The sequence below is a fragment of the Physeter macrocephalus genome, chromosome 14 (assembly GCF_002837175.3).
Source record: "Physeter macrocephalus isolate SW-GA chromosome 14, ASM283717v5, whole genome shotgun sequence".
Classification (NCBI taxonomy): Eukaryota; Metazoa; Chordata; class Mammalia; order Artiodactyla; family Physeteridae; genus Physeter; species Physeter macrocephalus.
This window is the reverse complement of record NC_041227.1, coordinates 22,116,975-22,132,483: the sequence shown is the minus strand read 5'-3', so window position 1 is coordinate 22,132,483 and position 15,509 is coordinate 22,116,975. Positions and strand designations below refer to the sequence as shown.

At 53.8% G+C, this 15,509-nt stretch overlaps 1 protein-coding gene across 4 annotated transcripts in view; it reads left to right on the top strand.

Moving 5' to 3' along the window:
* The window catches only part of CEP250 (centrosomal protein 250), a 49,400-nt gene extending 33,891 nt beyond the window's left edge, over positions 1-15,509 (top strand). For all 4 annotated transcript variants that reach the window (XM_007101726.4, XM_007101727.4, XM_024128526.3 and 1 more), the window contains 11 exons: positions 226-364; positions 1,311-1,653; positions 2,541-2,662; positions 3,714-3,834; positions 4,886-5,007; positions 5,483-8,098; positions 11,376-11,489; positions 11,672-11,827; positions 12,272-12,373; positions 13,322-13,384; positions 14,712-15,509. In XM_007101726.4, the coding sequence (XP_007101788.2) occupies positions 226-364; positions 1,311-1,653; positions 2,541-2,662; positions 3,714-3,834; positions 4,886-5,007; positions 5,483-8,098; positions 11,376-11,489; positions 11,672-11,827; positions 12,272-12,373; positions 13,322-13,384; positions 14,712-14,975 (4,162 nt within the window). In that variant the 3' untranslated portion in view covers positions 14,976-15,509. The remainder of the gene's footprint in view (positions 1-225; positions 365-1,310; positions 1,654-2,540; positions 2,663-3,713; positions 3,835-4,885; positions 5,008-5,482; positions 8,099-11,375; positions 11,490-11,671; positions 11,828-12,271; positions 12,374-13,321; positions 13,385-14,711) is intronic.

Here is a 15,509-nt window from a genome sequence, read left to right as displayed (position 1 = left end):
TTGCCAGAGAAGAATAAACTGTGAAGTTGAAATGAAATATTATATGCATGAAGGACTAGGAGCACTCAGTAGGTGCTCAGTATATGGAGGCTTTTATTGTTATACTGGAATCACTATCATCACTGCTTCTATTAATTATTAATGCTGTGTTAGAGCAGTCAGATGAGAAGGTAGTTCTTCATTCCCTGAGAGAATGACCCAGCCCTCTGAACCCTCTCTTTTTAGCCTGACTCTGTCGCTGGCGGAAAAGGAACAGAGACTCATTGTTTTACAAGAGGCTGACTCTGTTCGACAGCAAGAGCTGAGCTCCTTGCGCCAGGACATGCAGGAGGCCCAGGCAGGGCAGAAAGAGCTCAGCGCCCAGGTATTTCCCACCCCACCAAGAGCCCTCTTCCTTGGTGGAAACCTGCTTCTGGAGTCGGCAGGTGATTGCTCAGTCACGCTGGGACCTCAGCAGCCCCGGCAGGAGGGGGAAGCCAGGACCGGGCTGGGTGGGGCTTGGGAACCTGACCCAGAGTTGAGAACGGACCCCGTGGGGAACCTGATGGCCCAGAACACAGTGCCTAGAGGGGCAGAACTCACGCAGGCCTGGTTCAAGCCCATCTGCTGCCAAGTGTGCCTGGTCTGCCTGGCAAGACACAGCAGGGGGAACAAGTATTACTCCAGATGGGGTCAGTGGCAGCCTCTTGCTTCCAGGGACTCGGTCTGCTCACAGCAGGACCCCAGACCTTGTGCACAGAGGAAAGATGGAACCGGGAGGAGAATAATGAGGGAGTAAGAGCTAGACGTAGACTGCGGCAGATGAGGACCCAGGTGTGCTTGTTAGACGGTCCTGGGTGTGACTCCCAGCTCTACTGCTTCCTGGTTGTGCGAACATCACTTTATTCAACTGTAAAACAAGGATGATAATTCTTAATCGTTATAGGAATATATAAAGTGTCAGGAACACAGTAAGCATTCAATAAATGGTAGCCATTATTATCATGACTGGTCTTTTAGGCTCAGTGTCAGCGTTTCAGGCAGATTTCTAATCATAGCAGGGAGCTGGCATAGTTGCCAGGGGGACCGGGGCCAAAGCCCATTTGCATAGCCCAGGCCCATGTGTCAGGAGTCCGTAGGTGGGCATGTAGGTTAGACCTAGGGTTACACTCACTCCGGAGCTGTCCCTTCCTGCTGGAGAGCTGAGCCTACTGAAATCCTCCCGGCCCCGGTCAGGGTTTGCACAGGGATTGAGTGGGGTCAGGCCCGGGGGGGTCTGGGCAGAGGGTATCCAGCCCCTGCTCAGAGTGACCATACTTCCTCTCTGGCAGGTGGAATTACTGAAGCAGGAGGTGAAGGAAAAGGAGGCTGACTTTCTGGCCCAGGAAGCACAGCTGCTGGAGGAGCTAGAGGCAGCTCGAGTGACAGAACAGCAGCTACGATCTTCCTTGTGGGCCCAGGAAACCAAGGCAGCCCAACTACAGCTGCGACTGCGCAGCACGGAGAGCCAGCTGGAGGCCCTGGCAGCGGGACAGCAGCCTGGGCACCAGGCCCAGGTCCAGCTGGCCAGCCTCTGTTCTGTCTTGCAGCAGGCCCTGGGGTCTCCTTATGAGAGCAGGCTTGAGCTGAGTGGTGGGGGAGACTCAGCTTCCTCCCTCTGGGGCCCTGAGCCAGGTGAGGCAGCCACCCCGGAACTCAGTCCTTTGGTCAAAGCCAGGCCTAGCTCCCAGGGGAGAAGGAAAGGGAATGCAGTTTCTTAGGCAATACTCATCAAGGCCAAGACCACAGACTCTGGGATTAATTCAATCAGAGTTTGAACCCCAGCTTGGCCATTTGCTAGATGTGTGTCCTTGGGCAAGTCACCTCTCCTCTTTGAATTTGGTTTTCTCAACTATAAAATGAGAGTGTTAAAAGTACTTACCGGGACTTCCCTGGTGGCACAGTGGTTAAGAATCCGCCTGCCAATTCAGGGGACACGGGTTCGATCCCTGGTCCAAGAAGATCCCACATGCTGCGGAGCAGCTAAGCCCGTGCGCCGCAACTACTGAGCCTGTGCTCTGGAGCCTGCGAACCACAACTACTGAGCCCACGTGCCACAACTACTGAAGCCCACTCGCCTAGAGCCCGTGCTCCACAACAAGAGAAGCCACCGCAATGAGAAGCCCGCACACCGCAACGAAGAGCAGCCCCCTCCATCCGCAACTAGAAAAAGCCCGAGCGCAGCAACGAAGACCCAACGCAGCCAAAAATAAATAAATAAATTTTTTTTAGAAAAAGTACTTACCTCTTGGGATTTTTTTAAGGAGTTAATGAGATGATAAATAAAATCGTTCACACAGTTCCTGGCACTTATTAAATGCCTAACAAATGATAGCATTTTCTAGTGCACATCACAGTGCCTGGCACGTAGGTATGCAGACAGGGCATGATGAACAAACTGCTGAGAAGGGGTTCTTTGAGGAGAAGAGGGATGGGTGGGAAGGCCAAGGCCAGGTCTGGGAGGTATGGCTGTTTCTTTTCATAGTGCAGCCAGGTCAGGAGGTGTTTCCTCATTTTTTCAGACCAGAATGGGGCTAGGATCCTCTTTAAGAGATGGCCCCTCCAGACGGCTCTCTCAGCTGAGGCGGTGGCATCTGCCCTCCAGAAGCTTCACCAAGACCTGTGGAAGACGCAGCGGGCCCGGGTATGTGTCTCTGTTCTCCTTCCTTAGGCTCTTCACCTACGGCGAAAAAGACTTGTGAAGCACTTTGACCTGGAAGGGTTCGATCCCTGGTCCAAGAAGATCTTGGGATCTTCTTGGGATCTATAAAACTGATTGTTTTATTTCTGACGTAAAGTTGGGATGAGTTCCACCTCTATCACTTACTACCCGGCAACTGTGAATAAAGCATTTGGCTTCCTGGGCCTTGGTTTCACTAGTAAAGTAAGGCAAATCGTGCCTACCTCACAGGGCTGTGAGGAATAAATGAGTGAGGGACTCAAGTGAACCCTGTAAACCATGATACTCTGTATAGATCTGTGATACTGTTTTGCATCATTTTCCTCTCAGTCATGAATTGTTCTTGGTGCCAAGACCTCCAAGAAAAACCTGACAAATTGGGGATCACTGAGATTTGAGGTTGCCGTTTATAGGAACATTCTAGGCCTAAGACTGAACTGTCCCCCAGATTCCACCTCACAGTGAACCCATCAGTCAGTAAAAATTGAGTGTCACCTATATGCCAGCCACTCTGAGCTGGGGATACAAAAGGAGAAAGACCTGCTCTCTGCCCTCAAGAAGGCTTGTGACAGGGCTGAGCAACCAGACTGCATCCTAAGATAAAGCAGAAATGATAGAAATAATTGGATCAATAACAGATGTACATGATAATAATAGGAGGAAGGGACAATTGGGAGGGTCAGAAGGAGGGAAGCAGTGACCTTTGAGCTAAGCTTTGAAGTAGGAGTTGGGGGAGAGGAGAGGTGACCCCGGGCTAAGACTTCAGCAGGAGTTCTGTTTCAAAGACAGACGAGTCAGAAGGGGAACCCTAGGCTCCAGCCAGTCGGAGCAGAGCCTGTCATCCCTTCCAGGAGCCAAATGCACATGAGTTCAGAGGTAAATAACCCAGCAATCTGAGAGTAGGTCCGTGATGGCAGACCCTGACAGAGGCTGAGGGAAGAAAGGGATCGGGCCCTGAACTGGGGCGGCTTTGTGGACGATGAGGAACTTGAGTTCCACACCCTTTCTTTCCCAGGATGATCTGAGGGATCAGGCCCGGAAGCTGGAACAGCGTCTCACTGATACAGAGGCTGAGAAGAACCAGATCCACACAGAGTTGCAGGCTCTGCAGAGACAGCTCTCCCAGAGCCAGGAAGGTGAGAAGCTTAAGGCAGGGGTGGGTTTGGGGGAGAAGAAAGAGGAAAGGCAGGAAGCCCAGAGGGGCGGAATCGGGCCTGGGAGCCACTCCTTACTGCTGACCCACAACTGTGAGATTTACCTAGAGGCGTCTCCAAAGGGGTGATGACCCCCGTGAACTATTTTTTGTACTTTGCTTGGCCTTTGAGAGCCTTCCTGGAAGAAGGGATTAGGAGGAACAGATTTGGTGAACTGAGGGAAGTTGCTAGCTAGGCTTCTGTTTTTTCTGTGAAGATTTAAAAACTGGCAACCTAAGGTCAGGTCTATAAGAACACTGAAATTCTATGTCTTTCATCATTTATCAGTGTTACTTATTTTGTTATCTCCAACTATGTTCTCAAATGATTAACCTTTGACAGCAGAAGGATTATGGGCTTGTTTGGGAGATAGGAAGAGGGGGGAATCTGGGGAGAAACTGTGCCACAGCCAAGGGCTAGGAAGGGTGGTGACTACTAGGAAAGGAAAGGAGAGGGGAGGGTCTTGTGACTCAAGGCTCAACTGGAGAAGGGAAGAAGACAACGTGGGGAGTGGGTCTGGGTCTTAAAAGTATCCCAGATGGCTCCCTGAGAGCCACACACATACAGTTGGGTTCTGGTGCATTTTGCAGAAATGGAGGGTACCCAGCAGAGCAACCCTGGTCTCTAGGAACCTCTGCAAAATCATAGAATTAGGGACTGGAAAGGACCTCCAACATCATCTGGCTCGACCCTGTCTGGAATCCAAGGTTGAGAATCCGTGTGATCGGGATGGGAAGTGCTAGGATGATTGTCAGGCCCTGCTGGGCTGGGCTGGGCTGGGCTGGGCAGCAGGTGCAGACATGAGTCTGGAAGCAGCGGGGAGCCTAGACAGACAGGAGCAGCTGGCAGACGGGTGATGCCTCTATGAAACTGGATGTAATTCTCTCCTTCTTGGTCTTTTCCTCCTTTGATTCTATTCCCCATCTTCCATCTGCCTCTACATCCCTCTTTTCCTCCAATCATGGTTCTTCCTCCACTACCTCTCTTCCCAAAGAGAAATCCAAGTGGGAAGGAAAACAGAACTCCCTAGAATCTGAGCTGAGGGAGCTGCGTGAAACTGTGACATCCTTCCAGAGTCGCCTACGGCACGCAGAGCTCCAGGGAATAGAAGCCCAGGTAAGGTGTTTCCGGTTTGGGGGAGGTGTTGCTTCAGGAGTTAGTCCCTCAGGGACCAGGATCGAGCCCATCCTGGCCCACGGTCGTACCCCATCCATATGTAGTGCCCAGCTTCCTTCAGCAGTGTCTCTGTTTCTCTGGCTCTCTCCACATCCCTGAGGGCCATTATTAAGGCCCTAGTGAATCCTCCTTTAATTACTTTTTCTGAATTGAGGTTGAGATTTTTGTCCCTTTCCCTGAAGAACTAGAGTCTGGGATGACTCATTTGCACCAGGTTTTCCCCTCTGAGCACAGCAGAGCCCGGGGGTGTGGTAGGGATGTTCTTTTACAGTATCAGCCTAAGTGGAACACCCAGTTCCTTTTGCCCAAATCCTTGACAATGCTGGTGCCACAGAGGAAGGAAAGGAAGGGCCTGTGTTGGAGTGACAGTTTCAGGGAAGTATAGTTGAAGGTGGTTTTGCATCTTGATTTCCAGAACGAGCGAGAGTTACTGCAGGCGGCCAAGGAGAACCTGACCGCCCAGGTGGAACATCTCCAAGCATCTGTGGCAGAAGCCAGGGCTCAGGCAAGCGCTGCCGGGGTCCTGGAGGAAGACCTGAGAACTGTGCGCTCAGCACTGAAACTGAAAAACGAGGAGGTGGAGAGTGAGCGCGAGCGAGCCCAGGCCCTGCAGGAGCAGAGCAAGCTGAAGGTGGCCCAGGGGAAGGCTTTGCAGGAGAATCTGGCTCGCCTGGCCCAGACCCTATCTGAAAGAGAAGAGGAGGTGGAGACTCTGCAGGGAAAAATCCAGGGGCTGGAGAAGCAACGGGAAATGCAAAAGGCTGCTTTGGAAGTGCTGTCTCTGGACCTGAAGAAGAGGACCCAAGAGGTGGATCTGCAGCGAGGACAGATTCGGGAGCTGGAGGAGTGTAGGTCTGTTCTAGAGCATCTCCCCACGGCCGTCCAGGAGCGAGAGCAGAAGCTGACTCTGCAGAGGGAGCAGATCGAGGAGCTTGAGAAGGACCAGGAGGCACAGAGGAACATCTTGGAGCATCAGCTTCTGGAACTTGAGAAAAAGGCCCAAGTGATTGAGTCCCAGAAAGGACAGATCGAGGACCTGAAGAAGCAGCTGGTTACAACGGAACGCCTGGCCCTGGAACTAGAGGAAAACCATCACAAAGTGGAATGCCAGCAAAAGGCGATCGAGGAGCTGGAGGGCCAGAGGGAAATGCAGAGGGTGGCTCTGACCCACCTTACACTGGACCTGGAGGAAAGGAGCCAGGAGCTGCAGGTGCAGGGCAGCCAGATCCAGGAGCTGGAGAGCCAGAGCACCCTTCTGGCAAGAGAGCTCCAGGAGAAGGACCAGGAGGTGACGTCCCAGCAAGACCAGATCCAGGAGCTGCAGAGGCAGAAAGAGCATCTGACTCAGGACCTGGAGAGGAGGGAGCAGGAGATGGTGCTGCTGAAGGAAAGGATTCAGGTCCTGGAAGATCAGAGGACCCTGCAGACCAAGATCCTGGAGGAGGACCTGGAGCAGATCAAGCTGTCCTTGAGAGAACGAGGCCGGGAGCTGGCCTCTCAGAGGCAGCTGATGCAGGAGCGGGCAGAGGAAGGGAAGGGCCAGAGTAAAGCTCAGCGAGGGAGCCTGGAGCACATGAAGCTGATCCTGCGTGATAAGGAGAAGGAGTTGGAATGCCAGCAGGAGCTTATCCAGGAACTTGAGGAACGCAAGGGCCAGCTGGAGCAGCAGCTCCAGGGCCTCCACAGGAAGGTGGGTGAGACCAGCCTACTCCTGACCCAGCGGGAGCAGGAGATAGTGGTCCTCCAGCGGCACCAGCAGGAAGCCAGGGAGCAGGGGGAGCTGAAAGAGCAGGCACTTCAGGGTCAGCTGGACGAGGCCCAGAGGGCCCTGGCCCAGAGGGCCCGGGAGCTCGAAGCCCTGCAGCACCAGCAGCAGCAGGCCCAGGGCCAGGAGGAGAGCGTGAAGGAACAGGCAGGCTCACTGCAGCGAGCTCTGGATCAGGCCCACGCCACACTGAAGGAGTGCCAGGCTGAGCTGGAGGACCACAAGGAACACGCGCGGAGGCTCCAGGAAGAGCTGGCAGTGGAGGGACAGCGGTTCCAGGCCCTGGAGGAGGTGCTGGGTGACCTAAGGGCTGAGTCCCGGGAGCAGGAGAAGGCTCTGCTGGCCCTCCAGCAGCAGTGTGCCGAGCGGGCCCAGGAGCATGAGGCGGAGGCCAGGACCCTGAGGGACAGCTGGCTGCAGGCAGAGGTGATGCTCCAGGAACGGGACCGGGAGCTGGAGGCCCTACGGGCAGATGGCCAGTCCTCCCAGTGTCGGGAGGAGGCTGCCTGGGGCCAGGCTGAGGCTCTGCAGGAGGCCCTCAGCAAGGCTCAGGCCGCCCTGCAGGAGAAAGAGCAGCATCTCCTTGGGCAGGCAGAGCTGAGCCGCAGCCTGGAGGCCAGCACGGCCACCTTGCAGGCTGCCCTGGACTCCTGCCAGGCACAAGCCCGGCAGCTGAAGGAGGCCCTGAGGAAGCGGGAAGGTGAGATCGAGGACCAGGACCTCCGACACCAGGAGGCCGTGCGGCAGCTCCAGGAGGCACTTGCCCAGAGGGATGAAGAGCTGAGACACCAGAGGAGACAGGGACAGCTGCTGGAGAAGCCTCCGGCCCAGCGGGGCCTAGAGGATGCGACCCAAGAGAAGCAGGAGCCGAGGCACGAGAGAGAAGAGGAAGAGACGAGGGGCCTTCGTGAGAGCCTAAGGGAGCTACGGTGGACTCTAGCCCAAAAGGAAGAGGAGATCCTGGAGCTGAGGGAGGCCCAGCCAAGGAAGGGTCTGGAGGACTCACCCCCCAGCCACAGAGCCTCCCCAGGGGAGGAGCCGTCTTCCACACTTGATTCCTCAGGGCCCAGGCTGCAGCGGGAGCTGGAGCGACTGCAGGTGGCCCTGAGGCAGACGGAGGCCAGGGAGATCGAGTGGAGGGAGAAGGCCCAGGACCTGGCACTGTCCCTGGCCCAGAGCAAGGCCAGCGTCAGCAGTCTGCAGGAGGTAGCCCTGTTCCTGCAAGCCTCTGTCCTGGAGCGGGACTCGGAACAGCAGAGGCTGCAGGTGAGTCACCCCGTGGGTGGTAAGGGCTGGGGCAGAGCCCGGTCTGCCTGGGCTCCGGGGCTGTCTGCATCTCAGGGTGTGAGAAAGCTGAGGTCACGAGCACCTCAACAGAGTGGAATCCAGGTTACTGTGCTAGTGCGGTGGGGGAAGATGTGGGGTCCACAGTCCCTGCCCTCCTAGAGCTGACGGTCTAGTGGAAAAGCAATTATAATGCAGTGCCTAATTAGGGTTGGTGCCTGACACGTGAAGTTTCGTGTGCTCTGAGCATACCAGAGGGAACCCCCCACCTTTCCTGGTAGAAGTGGTGTTGAAGATTAGATCTGAAGGGACCAGTAAGGAAAGAGCCAAGCACAGATTGGGGGAGGGGGAGGAAGAAGGAGGAGAGAGAGCATGGAGTATCTGTGAGGGAGTTCAGGCTGCCTGGGACAGAGAAGAAGCTCTGGCAAGAGAAGAGAGGACAGCAGGGGGCCATCATTTAGGGCTTGTTAAGCATGTTAAGGACCTGGGTGACCAGTGCAAAGTGGATGAAGGGTTTGGGGCAGGGGAGTGACACGATCAGATATATAGTTCAGAAAGATGGCTCAGGCTGCTGGGGGAGCAACTGTAGACCTGAGGAGACTGACCAGGAGGCTGTAATGGGAGTCGGTGGACAGGTGGTGACCTGAGATAAGAAGTGTGGATGGAGTCACGTGGGTGGACCTAGAGTTCCACAGGATTTCCAGCAGATGATTGCCCAAGAGATGAAGGGAGTAAAGAAAAGACAGAAAGAAATCAAAGGCAGCGCCCAGGTTTCTGCTCACTGGGATAAAGGCAGGTTTGGGGACGCGGGGTGGAACAGTGAGTTCAGTTTGGAAATGGAGCGAGGTACCTGTGGGGCCAAGCAAGCGCACACGTCAGCGGGCAGATCTGCTAATGTGATCTGAAGTTAAAGCGTGAGGTTGAGGCTAGGGGCAGAGCCTCTGGAGTTGTCAGCAGTCAGGGGGAGTGGGCTCCTCTAGGTGGGATGTTGAGTGACAGAGGAAGTGACCTTAGAGTCTAACCTTTAGCCTCAGGTCACGGCCACGTCTCAGTCATCTTTGCACCCTGCACTGAGCGCAAGGTCTGCAGAGTGGGCCATCAGGAAAGCTGGCCTGACTACTGGACATAGTATTATCTCTTTTGCCAAGAGGAACCCAGCCCATTTTTCCTGGGAAGTTGACTTTATATCCTGGTCCCTTGACCTGAGGTGAGCCCTAGAGAACCCCCTCCCTCAATTCAGACACACGACCCTGCAGGGACTTGCCTTCTGGGAGCCCCAAAAGCTCTGCTCTGGTGAAAAGGCAATATGCAGACAAGGGGTTACATTTATGAGCTTTGGAGTCGAGTTCTTGGATTTGAAATACAGTTCTGCAGTTTATTAGCTGTGTGACCTGAAGTAAGTGCTTTTACTTCTCTGACTCTTGGTTTTCTCATTGATAAAATACAGAATGATAGTACCAGCCCCATAGAGCCATTTTGAGTCCAAAAAGCGATAATGTGAATAAAGTGCACAGGAAAAAGGCATTCAGTAAGTGGGACTCCTTTCCTGTTTCCAGGCCTGTTCTTACGGGCACAGAAAAAGTCAGATACGTAGGTGGGTGGGAAGGCACTTCCTGTCCATACTTTTGAGTTACTGAGCAGTAGTTACTCAATAATGAAGCTCAGGTCAGGGTCCTCCCATTCCCAAAACACTCAGGGACACCTTTCAGAAACAGCCCTTCATCACAGTAGCAGCATTTTTTTAAAATCGAAGTATAGTTGATTCAGTTATATATATAGAAGGAGGTATATTCTTTTTCAGATTCTTTTCCCTTATAGGTTATTACAAGATGTTGAATATAGTTTCCTGTGCTATAAAGTAGGTCCTTGTTGTTTATCTACTTTATATATAGTAGTGTGTGTATGTTAATCCCAAATTCCTAATTTATCCCTCCTCCCCCTTTTCCCTTTGGTAACTGTAAGTTTGTTTTCTACGTCCATGAGTCTATTTCTGTTTTATAAATAAATTCGTTTGTATCATTTTTTTTTTTAGATTCCACATATAACTGATACCGTATGATATTTGTCTGGCTTACTTCATTTAGTATGATAATCTCTAGGTCCATCCATGTTGCTGCAAATGGCATTATTTCATTCTTTTTTATGGCTGAGTAGCATTCCATTGTTATTTACTGCCTCTTTATCCATTCATCTGTCAATGGACATTTATATAGTAGCACCATTTTTTACTTTAAGCATTTTACATGCCAGGAACTGTTACTCTCACTTTCTTCTACAACAACCCTGAGAAGTAGGAATGGTTATTATCTTCATTTTATAGTTGAGGAACGGCAGTTAAGAGAGGTTAGTAACCTGTCCAAGGTCATCCAGCTAGTAAAGGGCAGAACTAGGGTTAGACCTAAGCAGGCTGGCCTCGTACTACTAAGCTCCTTCTCTCTTCCAGACAGCCTCCACCCACACGTGTACCTTCTGTTCCCCTTCTCTGTCTGTCCTCTTGACCTTTACCATTTATGAACCCTAGGGTGCCTAGAAAATATCTAGCACTAGTCTTCCCATTTATCTAAAGGGGTTTAATCCCAGAGGCTTAATCTACGCTTCACGTGGTCTTTGTGTGTGTGTGTGTGTGGCCGCACCTCCCGGCATGTGGGATCTTAGTTCCCTGACCAGGGATCAAACCCACGCCCCCTGCATTGGGAGTGCGGAGTCTTAACCACTGGACCACCAGGGAAGTCCTCATTGTGGTCATTTTACAAACAAGGTAATTGGGGTTTGGAGAGAGCTCATATCTTGACCCAAGTCATATAGCCAATACGTGGTGACACGATACCCGGCTCTATGTGATTCCTGAGTCCATGCTCTTTCCACAACACCTAGTGCTCCCAGTTGTCGCTTAGCTTAGGGGAGATCTAAGACGGGAGTTCCCTGGTGGCCTAGTGGTTAGGGTCTCACTGCCGTGGCCCTGGTTCAATCCATGGTCGGGGAACTAAGATCCCACAAGCCACGCGGCGCGGCCAAAAAAATAAAAATAAAAATAAAATTAATAAATAAAATGAGACAGGTTTTAGTCCTAGTCCACCATGTATCCTTGGGAAGATCCCTCTCTGCTCCTTGGTTTTATCCACCTGTAAAATGAAAGTTATCCACTATAATAACTCAGAGATGCCAGGAAAAGTAAGACTATAACCTGATGAGAAAATTGTTGAGGATGGAGGGTGGAGTGGGTCTTGATATGAGGTCGTCATGGTGTGACTCACCCCAGGATGAGCTGGAGCTCAGCAGACAAGCTCTGGAGAAGGAGCGACTCCACAACCCAGGCCTGACCAGCCGAGCAGAAGAGGGGCCCAGAGGAGACCCCGGTGCCCAGCTGGGAGAGGTGAGCTGGGGGCCTGGTGGGAACAGATGGCCCAGGAGGGAGCGCCTGTCCAGGGGCTTGTCCCCTTCCCCTGGGAATTGGGTCCCTGAAGCCCAGACCTGCCAGGTTAGTCCTTTGCCCTCTATCTGTTCCCTACCTGTGTGAGGGGCTGCCCGGGTGAGACTGACAGGTCTCTCCTTCAGGTCTCGGGGGCGAAGACTGAGCCGAGTCCTGAGGTGGAGGAGAAGCAGCTCTGGGAGCAGAGGCTTGAACACCTGCAGCGAGCGGTGGCGCGGCTGGAGGTTGACCGAAGCCGACTGCAGCACCACAATGCCCAGCTGCGGACCACGCTGGAGCAGGTGGGTGACTCCTGTCCTCAGCTCCCTCCCCGGTCCGCTGGGCATGCATCTCCACTTCTCATGCAGCCCCCAGAGCAGGGGTTAGTAAACTATAGCCTAGGGGCCAAATTCGGCCCACTGCCCGTTTCTGAAAATAAAGCTGTTTGGAGACACTGCAGTAGTTGTGACAGAGATCAAATGGCCCAGAGCGCCTAAAATACTACAGAAAAGGTTTGCTGGCCCTGCTTCAAAGGCTCGGGAGGCCGGCCCCACCTCCTCTGCCGCAGCAGCACTTTGCACTCAGGGCTGCCCCAGCAAGTGCTCTCCTCAGCCCAATTCAGCTTCCCATGGCTGCTGGCCCCTTACACTTGCCCCACCCTCACACCGGCCTCCTCTCAAAAAAGGCGGCTCTGCTCCAGACCCAGAGCCAAGCCCAGCCCTGACTTCTCACTCGCATCTTGGCAGGTGGAGCGAGAGCGGAGGAAACTGAAGAGGGATTCCCTGCGAGCATCGCGGGCGGGCGTCCTGGAGAGCGGCGAAGCCACGGCACCGTCACCCACCCAGCAGGTTTGTCTGTTTCATTGACTGCAGCCTCAGGAGAGCCCAAGCCCAGCCACTAGAAACAGCCCTCTGCAGTGCGTATCCCAGGCTCCCCTTGCAAGGGGAGGAGCCACTCCAGCCATTCCGTAGGGCCCCTCCTGACCGGGCTCTGCCCCACCCAGCACTGTCCCTGACCCGGGAAAGAGGCCCAACATCAGTGGGCAGGGCTGGAGTCAGCCCTGCATTCTGAGGAACCCAGCCTTCACTGATACGCAGTCCACCTGCCCCCCAGACCAGTGCTTCAGGCTCCCAGGAGCAGGCCTCATGGGGCTTCTGGTCTCTCCCTGCATGTAGGTGTCGGGTGGTGCTTGCCAGACCTGGGTGTTCCTAGGAGCTTGATAGCAGCTTCGTGGACCTCTTAGACTTCCTTGCCCTTTGCAGTACTGAATTTACAAGATAGGGGTCCAGGGTATTTCCTGGGGCCAGAAGGATCTGGGGGAAGACACCACAAACCAGCACTCTTTTAGTTGAGTTATGCCCATCAGTAGACAGCCCTGGGGCCCGGCAGGTAGGGACTGTTGCTGGTGGCTGAGCACCTCCTAACCCTCCATCCCCCTTCCTTCAAGGAAAGCTTCCCAAAGGACAGGCCCCTTGTCTTACTTCCCCTCTGTATCCTTAGCTCACGGACCAGGGCTAGCACGAAGCAGGTGTGTGCTGAACTTTAAATCAAGAGGTACCTCAAAGAAGCCAGTCCCATACAAGCCTTTGGGACATTTGGCCTCAGGTCTCCATTGGGTTGGTTTGGGCCCTCTGGGGCTTCTCCTTGCCCCAGGGCCATGGTGCCCCAGAGAGTTCAATCTGAGTTCAAGCACTTCTGGCCCATAGCCCTTGCCCTGGTCCCCAGGATTGTGAGGAGGCCTGCACAAACCCTGGTGGAAGGCCTGTTCCAACAGGAATGGCATTTGTCTTCCACAGGATGGAAGAGGAGGACAGAAGGGCTCCTCAGATGCCAGGCACGTGGCTGAACTGCAGAAAGAGGTACGTTCTGGAAGGATCCATTTTCTAAGCCCCTTTTCCCTCCCTTGCACTCAAGCAGCAAGGCTTTGGTGTCTGCTATGTGCTTGGCCCTTTGTGCACCTCCAGCAGGGAGAGGGGAAATAGTTCCTGCCTAGAGAACTTCAGTCCTCCTGGGAGGCAAGCAGAGCCCCGTCTCAACTCCACCTCCCACACTGAGTGGACTTAACCTCCCACGTGCTTAGGGTGGGACTGGGGAAGAAAGCACACTCCAGGCCCCATACCTCCTACTTAGGAAAGAAAAGGAAAAGGCAGAGGAGCAGATGAAGATTCTAAGAGGACAGTCTAAAGCACGCAGAAGCATCCTGGCCTCCTCTGCCCTCCCGTGCACCCAGCACACCAGGCAGAGTTGCCTGGCACCAGCGCCAGGATCCATACCCTAGAGCTCAGGTCAAGCTCAGGGAAACTGTGTAAAGTGCCTTCTTGCCTCTTAGGCCTCCCCTAAAGGTTCACCCTGTCTTTCAAGGCCCAAGAGTAATTAGAACTGTGGAATTTTGATTTCTGGACCTGTTTCAGAAATCAGTAGTCACCACTGGCAGGGCCTGACTATACAGCTAGACCTAAGCTATTACTTTGAATTCTCTTAAACTCATACGAAGCAATCGCTGAGACAGGGCCCGGACTAGGGGGAGGCAAGACAGGCCTCACTGGTGACCTGGAGCTCCTCCTTAAATTTTGCACCCTAGGAGCATCTGTTGCCCCACCCTAGTCCTGGATGTGCCCTGACCTCCCAATAACCTCACCTCCTGGGGCCCTCAGTATACTCATCTTGAGAAATGGATCAATCAATGATCTCAACCCTGGCTGCACGTTAGAACCACCTGGGGAGCTTTGAAAAAAATACTGATGCTCAGGCCTCACACCTGTCTAATTAAGTCAGAAAATTTCTTAAAACCTTCCAAAAGGGACACGATGGAGCTTTCTGCAGGGGTTAAAGCATTCTGTATCTTGATTGAGATAGTGGTTATATATGGGTATGTATGTTATGAAGTTGGTCAAAATGTACTTAAAATCTGGGCATTTTATTACATGTAAACGTGTGAATAGTCTGGTTGGTTTTTTTTTAAGCTCTCTCTCTGAGTCTCCTGTGCAGCCAGGGTTGACAATCACTGGATTCTCTGATTCCCAGCAGCCCTTCCCCCAAACGCTGTAAAGCCTGATCCTGAGATTCGTGCGTGAGGTGTTCATTCAAACGCTGGTCTCACGGGAGCCACAGGAGCCAAGCAGGAGGGGTTGGGGCAGCTTCGAGGCCCTCCGCTGCTCTCACCCTCTTGGTTTCCCTGCCCCCCAGGTGGCCCTGCTGCGAGCGCAGCTGGCCCTGGAGCGGAAGCAGAAGCAGGACTACGTCGCCCGCTCAGTGCAGACGAGCCGTGAGCTGGCGGGCCTGCACCACAGCCTCTCTCACTCCCTCCTCACCGTGGCCCAGGCCCCCGAGGCCACTGTCCTGGAGGCCGAGACCCGAAAGCTGGATGAGTCCCTGACTCAAAGCCTGACATCCCCTGGGCCGGTCCTGCTGTGCCCCAGCCCCAGCGCTGCTCAAGGCGCCTCCAGATAGCAGCTGCAGCGAGAGCAGGACACGGGCCAGCCTTGGAGCACACAGACAGACAGATGGCCGTAGAGCGGGCCCTGGCCCCTCCACACAGCTGCTGTTTGCCAAAGAAAATTCTGACTCTGTTACCCAGCCTGGGAGCCCCAGGTCAGCTGGCATTCCCAGGAAGAGGGAGGGAAAGCTGCAAGGCTGGGGGAAGGCCCTGACTCACATGGGAATGAGGCACATCACACTTGCTGCCGGCCTGCAGTCACCCAGAGAGCGTTTTGCCCTGGCCAAGGGGCGTCTGCTGCCTCTCGCCTAGAACTCATTATCCAGTCCTTCACCCTCTCAGACACCTCCCCCTCCAGCAATAAACCCTAGGTCTTTGCATTTGTTCTCTGCTGCTGTCTCTACTGTGTAGCTGGGCAACAGCCATACATCAAGGGCATCTATTAAGGAAGAATTCGCTGAAGATTCCTGTCAGGTGGCATGCATTTGTCAATCTGCCTGCATTCTGATAGAGAAGGGCTACAGAAGATACACAAGACAAAGCCCCTG